The sequence below is a fragment of the Myotis daubentonii genome, chromosome 2 (assembly GCF_963259705.1).
Source record: "Myotis daubentonii chromosome 2, mMyoDau2.1, whole genome shotgun sequence".
Lineage (NCBI taxonomy): Eukaryota > Metazoa > Chordata > Mammalia > Chiroptera > Vespertilionidae > Myotis > Myotis daubentonii.
In genome coordinates this window covers 114,024,369-114,032,400 of record NC_081841.1, presented here as the reverse complement: position 1 = coordinate 114,032,400, position 8,032 = coordinate 114,024,369, and the positions used below count along the sequence as shown (strand labels likewise).

General features: G+C 40.2%; 1 protein-coding gene across 6 annotated transcripts in view; it reads right to left on the bottom strand.

The window, feature by feature from the left end:
* Positions 1 to 428: 428 nt before the first annotated feature.
* The window catches only part of PROSER1 (proline and serine rich 1), a 77,345-nt gene continuing 69,741 nt past the window's right edge, over positions 429 to 8,032 (bottom strand). For all 6 annotated transcript variants that reach the window (XM_059684325.1, XM_059684326.1, XM_059684323.1 and 3 more), the window contains 3 exons: positions 2,922 to 4,698; positions 2,293 to 2,443; positions 429 to 1,741 (listed from right to left, as the gene is read on the bottom strand). In XM_059684325.1, the coding sequence (XP_059540308.1) occupies positions 1,619 to 1,741; positions 2,293 to 2,443; positions 2,922 to 4,698 (2,051 nt within the window). In that variant the 3' untranslated portion in view covers positions 429 to 1,618. The remainder of the gene's footprint in view (positions 1,742 to 2,292; positions 2,444 to 2,921; positions 4,699 to 8,032) is intronic.

Sequence of the window (8,032 nt, the reverse complement as noted above, 5' to 3'; positions counted from 1 at the left end):
ATGCGCACTGACCACCAGGGGGCACACGCTCAAAGCAGGAGCTTCCCCCTGGTGGTCAGTGTGCTCCCACAGGGGGAGGCTGCTCAGCCAGAAGCTGGCCTCACGGCTGGCGGTGGTGGGAGCCTCTCCTGCCTCCATGGCAGCGCTAAGGATGTCCGACTGCTGGCTTAGGGGGAGCGGGCCTAAGTTGTCAGTAGGACATTACCCGTGGGCTCCCGGACTGCAAGGGGGAGTGGGCGAGGCTGAGGGGACCCCCGCCCCAAGTACACGAATTTTGTGCACCGGGCCTCTAGTATTTAAATAAGTGAGTAGTCAGTAGTATATATTGAATTTCAACTAAATTTGGACAAAAATGTTCTATGTATTGGCTCTAGCACATACAAAAACTTAAAAAGCCCATCTAAGGATTTAATAAGTCACTTATAAAATATGTTATATCTATAAAGTTTATTTTAAAAAATTGTTAAAAACTAACCATACAGGAATATTTATTAATATACTTAAAAAGTTTGTTCCCCATGTTGGAGGAAAATACATTAGCAACATCTTCCAAACACCATCTTTATAAAAGTAAAACTTCTAGATGCTGAAATGTACTACAGTAGATTCTATAGTTTACACTCTTAATTACAGGATTGGAAATAATTCTCCCTACTCTGTCTCTCCAAATGTGGCAGTTATTATACTTAAATTAATAACATACAATCATGTTATACTACCACAGATCCTTAGAGTACACACTGCATATTTACTAACAGAGCAAATCTCCTCTATTGTCACATAATTAATTTAGATAAGCATTTGACTTTAAATACAAATAGAAATACTACATCCCATGATTGTAAACATTCACCAAGAGCTCCAGAGTATAATGAGTAATAGAGGTGGCCCAAGAGTCACTCAAATGTTTCTCACTCATTTGGATATTGCTGAGATTAAGTTCTGAAGGCAAATTATCACAAGCCTTACTTGTATTTCTGTAAGTAGTCAAAAATACCTGAAAGTCATTCTAAGGTCTATATTAAGCACCATTTTCACTAACTTAAATATAGAGTTAAATTCAGCAGTATATGTTTGATCATTAATACCAGAAATTAAAAAATAACTGTGGGTCTCAAGTCCCCTTTTGTGAATATATAAGGGGTTCTGCGTTCCAATGATGCTAATAGGAATCACTCATGCATACCAAGGGTAGTAACTCCCCTAGGGCCACATGCAACCCATAAGTCTGAGGCACAAATTATTACTTTTGTCAGTGGATGCTATACAAGCAGATTTAAGGCTGTATTCGGCTATAAAGAGTTCAACCTCCTCTTTAGTATTCTTTTTATATAAATCACATACACGATGCAAAATTTCATAGGATGGGAGGTGAGAAGTCCCCAAACACTTTTTAAATATTCTCCATACAATTCATTATCAGCATATTTACACAAGGGGAGTGTTCATAATTAAAACCATTAAAAATGCAATCATGTTTTAAAACTCTTATCCCAATTTCCCCAGGATTACCCTCATTCTTATTTTCTGATTTTTGGACAAGTTCACATTTGTCAGCTTGTTCACTATAGTCCTTAGGCAATTCTGATGTTGTTCCAAAGGTAAATGCAAATTATATTCACTGCCAACCACTTTGGGACAGGCCTGGTTGCAAAGAGAATGGTGTTCCTGACGTTGAAGAAAAACTAGGAAACCCATCCGGCTGAGCTGGATAGCTTTCCAGAGCTGAAGCTGAATGGACCTGATAGAAAAAAGAACACGCAGTTTAGCAGAATGTCAAATTCCACCAAGTCTGCACTTGCTTCTGTCTATGCAACAGTATAGATATTTGAGGTAGAAAAGAAAGAAAAAAAGTTGGGCAATATCAGTCTGCTCAGTCTCCTAAAATTTTTAAGAAATGTTCAACTTCTTCTGATGGTGGAGGCGCACAGAAATGCCATTAAAATGATTTAAAAATAGGTTTTCTAGAGAAAATGTGCTTAAATTGTAGAAGACAAGCTGAATTTAACAGTCATGTATAAATATTCTATTTGTAAAATATTAAAACTCAGATTTGCAAATATATAAGCAGGAAAAACAATTCATACAGATGAATATATTATATCACCTTTGTTACCTTTCTGAAGGAAGACAAGTATAATTTGCATATTTTGGAAGAATTAGCTATCATATCTCTAGACATTCTGCTGAGAGTCATTTTTTGCAAATGCTGGGATATCACTATTGGTATTGTAAGATTATCACTATAGAAGTTATATGACATTTTATTTATGCCGGACATTGTCTGTTTACCTGCTGTAACAATGCTGACTGTGCAGCTGCATTACGCTGCAATTCTTGCAAGGATGACTGTGAAGGGTTCTGGGAAAATCCAGGGATACCTGGAAGGGACAAAAGGCCTGGAAAAACAGAACTGCCTGCAGCTTGAAGTCCAGATGATAAGCTAAAATGATAGAAAAACAGAAAAAAAAATAAGACATAAAAGCTATTGCTTCTATATTTGTCAAATACTATCTTAACATGTAAAAAAAAATCTTAGAATTTCTCTGTTGGAAGGAAACCATAAAAGTCAGTCACTCACTAATATAAATGTACTTTCTGTTATAAAGTGTATTATTCTGAATTCAATTAAGTCTATGTTTTGCATAGACATTATTTTTTGTGATTTTATAATCAGGATAAATTACCAAATACAAATCTTAAAATTATCTGAGTAGGCATTCATGTTTTATATATTTACCTTAACATGATTGAAGAGTCATAAAACATTTTTTTAAGCACTGAAGTTTCAGCCCAGAAAAACATAATTTGGCACCACCAAACAATTATATTGACTTTAATTTGAATGACTTAAAAATAAGACTATGAACTATGAGTTAGGTAAAGAATGATTTTATCCTATTTCTAAACTATCCACATACCTGGCTTGTGCAACAAGAGCAGAGTTGAAATTGGAACTAAAAGCTGAAGCGAATCCTGGGAGGACAGGAGCTGGTGATGGGGTCGTAGCAGTGACAGGTAGTGGTGTGACTGCTGCAACTGTAGAAGGTGCCTGCAGCCCCGGGAATGAAGGGAGAGCAGGGGTAACACTGGGGGTGTTAGAGACAGAAAAGCCAGGGTAGGATGGATTTGAAGATGGCAAAGGTCCTTGAGTAACTGAAAAAAGTGAGGGGACAGCAGTTGACAAAGTAAGGGGGAAAGGTGTTGCTGAGACTGGTGCTGAGACAGAAAGCCCTGAGAGAATAGCTGATGTAGAACTAGGATGAGGGATAGATATGGATGTGACAGTTGCAGATGAGGTGACTATTAATGTCCCTGGAAGAGATACTTGTGGATTAAGAGATGGATTACCTGTCAAAGGAAAATTACTGGTCAAAGAAGTAAAGGGAGGAAGAGCAGTGAATACTGGAGTGATTGGAGTAGAGGAACCATGTGGTGGAAGGGAAATAGAAGAAAGGGGATTTGAAACATTCAAGGGAGTACTCAAACTGGAAAGACCTGATAATGCAGGATTAAGGCAAGTAGATAAACTGATGGGCACTGATGTTGAAGTATATGCATGACCTAGTGTCCCTGACAAACCTAAAGTGCTATGAGAGGGATTCACAGAATGAGATGGACCTTTAAAGGCTGAGGGAGTAGGACTTGTGGGTTCAGCTTTTATTGTAGCAGAAATAGTTGTTACAGCAGGGTTAGATGTAATATGCAAGTCTGAGTTACTTGGATGGGGGCCATGCAAAAGGATAGCTGAGGAACCAGAGCTAACTGGCCCTGAAGTTAAAGCTGATTTTGGAGTAGCTAGAGGAGATTGGACAGGCAAAGTAGGGGGAGAGGAAGTTGCGTTGGCCACAGGAGATGGAAGGCCTGGGAACATGGCCAATCCTGGAGTAGAAGACTCCTGTGGGGTGGGAATAGCTGATGGGGCATAACACTTGTTAGGGGCTAAAGCAGGAGAATCTGAGTTGTGATTAGTAAGAGAAGAGAGTGAAGACAACCCACTTGTAATAGCAGTGGATAAAGCAGGAGAGTTTATTAAATTGGTATCCTTTGATGTCAGAAAGCCTTTTAACGCCGACAGAAGAGGACTATTTAGACCAAGTGGACAAGCAACACTGGGAGCAGAACCACCAGCAATTACAGAAGGATTTGGGTTGGACATGCCTTGGGATGTTGGTGTTAAGGGCAAGGGGAGACCTGTAAAAACTGATGACAATGAAGCAGGATTTGGGCTGTTGGTAGAACCAACAGTAGAGGTGGCAGAAAATGGGAGGCTAACAAAAGAAGCAGAAGTAGAAGCAAATGTTTCATTGGAAGTAGGAGTGGCCCGAGGTATAGATGTGGCCTGAGGGACCGGGGTAGGAGTGGCAGAACCTGGCAGTGGAACTAGGCCAGGAAAAACTGAAGGAACAGGAATAGACATTGTGCTGTGGACAGAAGTGACAGCTGGCAATGAAGGGGTTCTGATAACTGTTGGATTTGGCATTGATGGCTGAGGTGTATGAACAGTTGAGGAGACCTGCCCTGGGAACACAGGAAGGATAGTATTCAGCATGTTCAGCCCAGAAACTGTGGCAGTTGCTGATGCTGATGAATGATTTGCTGCCTTAACAGGGGATGCAGTAGGAACAGGAGTTGCTGCAGGTGTTGCAGGATTAGAACCGTGAGGAGAAAAGAGTTGACTTGCTGGGGCAGAAAATGCTATTGGGGGGAAAAAGGCAAAAATTTATCATCATGGTGAAATGTCAAATTTTAAATCAAAGTAAAGGCATAAAACTTTTTGTAATATTTAACAAATATCAAAGTAAATCAATGACAGGGATAATAGGCTATTCCAATGTATATATTACTAGATTCCATTACCAGGATTTTCACTATGAGGCCCTGTTAGATCCAGTTGTCTCAGACTCTGCTTAGAACACTCATTCAACTCATAGTTGATAAAGCCTTGAGCAGTTAGCAAATAAACTTTCTTTTCATATTTTCCCAATTATTCAAAATTTAAAGAATTTGTTTTAATTGTGATTAATGTCAGTGTGCTAACTTTTCCTTTAATTCTTTCAAGCCACTTATCTAAAGTAATAATACAAGTCTTAAGAGCTTTTAGGACATCACTTTCCTTGTAGGGGCATTTAAGGCCTTCCAGGATTTATGCCAATTTCTCCAGGCTTCTTTGTCGAGATTTTGTGAGTTGAACTAAATATTTCAGATTATCAATCTATATAGATTTTTTTCCTCTAAGCATTTTCTCATACTGACTCCTCTATACTACCTTAACCTCTAGCTTTACATGGCTTGTCCTAGGAGCTCCTTTAGGGACAGAGGCCATGTATATATCATCTTTAGAGCCTTAGCACCTAGCATAGTGCATGGCATGTGTGTATTTAATGTGTTTACTGCACTGGATCCATCACGATTATCTCAACTACAGTTCCCAAACCCATTTAAGCACTTACGCCCAAGACTTCTTAAACTTCTATATTTTTAATTTGATAAAATCTATAAATAATTAACATACACAATACTGGGGACGATTTGGGTTTCTTCCCTGAATCAATTCAGTGACAATGTTTAACTCTGATGATTTATTTGGTACCAAATGGCTTAAGTAGCTAATGTCATAATGACAACTATCTGCTGCTATACTCACATCAAAGGATGTTTTAGTTGTAAATAGACAATCTTCCTTTTGTAGTAATAGATTGATAAATTTTTGCATGATTAAGACTTAAATTTTAAAATCTATGCATAATAAAGACTATTTTGACAAGGAAGCTAATGTTAATGAAGTTACATTTATGCTAAACATGGGTGGGGAAGGGATCATAGGAAAACTGCATATACATAATACATTTCTATACTAAGTGACAGCCAAAGAGGGCCATATGGTACAGTAGTTTTACAAAAGAAATATGGTAGAACTTGAAAAACATAATATATAAGCATATAAACTTCAAACTCAAAAGGCCTTAAACCTGTAGCATTTCATATTGTAAGCAGTAATTTAGTTTCAAAAAACTAAGACTAGCTATCATTTTAAATTTAGAGTAAATAAGAAAATAGATTTGTACTTTTTTGGGGTATTTGTTTTTATAAGAACTAGAATTAAAAAAATATATACCTATTTCTGTGTTTATAAGTAATGTACCAAAAATTATTTAGGTCAACATTGATTGGGAAACATTTGAGAATTCACCATCTTATTTAACTACATGCCAGAGACAACATAGTTAATGACAGATTGCAATGTAAAACCAAACTGTCCCATAGTATTCTTTATAGAGGCAAACTCTGTTTATATACTAAAGCAAAAGCTATATACTATTAATCATATTACCTGCAGTTAAAAAGCAACAAAACAAAAATAAACCCCACTTTCCTCTCATCTATTTCAGTCTTAAACATAAAACACTACCTGTCAGATCTTGTGCTAAGTACTTTATGCCCACTATTTCATTTGTCCTCACATAACCCTCTGAGATAGGTACTAATAGCCCATTTTATAGATATGCAATCTGAGGCTTGGTGTGATTAACCAACTTGTTAAAAGATTATGCAGGAAGGTTTGGAACCCCCACCATATTGTGAGATTTACAAAATCCTTCCTGAAGGAAGCCTCTGAGGGTGGCCATGACTAGGTGTGCAGCACTGCTGCCACCACCGAAGACCTCCACGCCAGACCAAGCCACATAGAGAGCCATCAGGAGTTAGGGTCTGGGGACTGTGGCATTTGCCAGGGTAGGGGCTGTCAGCTCCCTAGCCCTGGGTGCCACTGGAATCGGGAGCTGGACAGAGGCTCAACTGTGAAGCCAGCCAGGAGCACTAGGGGTGTGGGGGGAGGTGGCTGGGTGGCATTGGCTGCAGAGGCTACAGAAGTGCAGCTGGGGATGCCCAAGGCTGAGACTCACCAGAGAGACTGGCAGCAGATACCCCGCCATCATCCCACCTCAAAAGTTTGCCCCAATCTGTGTCTGTGGGAGGGGCCACGTGGTATAACTCTGAGACAGCAGAGGGGTCTGACTGGTACACCCAGCAGTAAATCTGAGCGACCCTTTATTCCCTGGAAGAACTTCTGGTAGAGAGCAGGATTGGGGCTGGACAGTGTGCCCTGGAGAAAGAGGGTCAGTTCTACTTTGAACACAGGGGAGGCACCCCTTTCTCCACGTCTGGAACAGCTGTTTCTGTCCCACCCTGCAGCAACCTGAGGCAAGGAGGAAGGGCTCTGGGCTGGAAATTTGCACTGGTGCAGCTGGGTCTGACAGTGTGGGGGGACTCTGACATTTGGCCTGGTCAAAGCCTGGGTGGAGACCTGGCCCAGAGGTGGCCAGATGCACAGAAAGATTGGAGTGCAAAGCAGGGCTGATTTTTATTTATTTATTTATTTATTTTAAATCCCCTCCTGCTTGAGGTGGAAGCAAGGGGGTGCAAGTGAGCCACCTAGAGGTGAGGCATTTAAAGGAGAGGAAGTGCCAGCCATCCCTCCTATAAACTACAGGCACCACCCCCACCATAAGTCTGTTTAAGCCATCCTGTCTAGGACGGGGATAACCCACAGTGCCCAGTTCTATAGGGAAAGGTGTGGGGAAGTATGAAACTTGGTTGGAAAGTTTGTAAGGAGGAATCTCTGAAAGGTCTGGGGCATCCAGGGGAGCTGACCAGAGGCAGCTACCCCTGCCTTAACTTTTCCAAATAAGTCTGAGCCCCTGGGTGTTTTACTGGAATCTTTATGTTTATTAGTCTTTAGACGTCCTTGCTTAAAGGACACTGCAGATGCATGTGTCTTCTCAAGGATATTTACCCTGCTGATAGTATCTAGAAGTTAATTTTAGTTCAAGCTTTTGTTTCAATAAAAGCGTAAAGAGGCAGGTGAACAGGGCTGTCTGGTTCCCATAGCCAGGCAGCCCCTTAGCCTTCTTGTTCACAGAAACACGTGTCAGAGTAATTATTCATCCATCACTCAGGATCTGTTGGTCAGCCCTGGCAGGAAGGAAGAGCAACTAAGAACAGGGACATTCAAGGTGTGAGAACTGAGGTT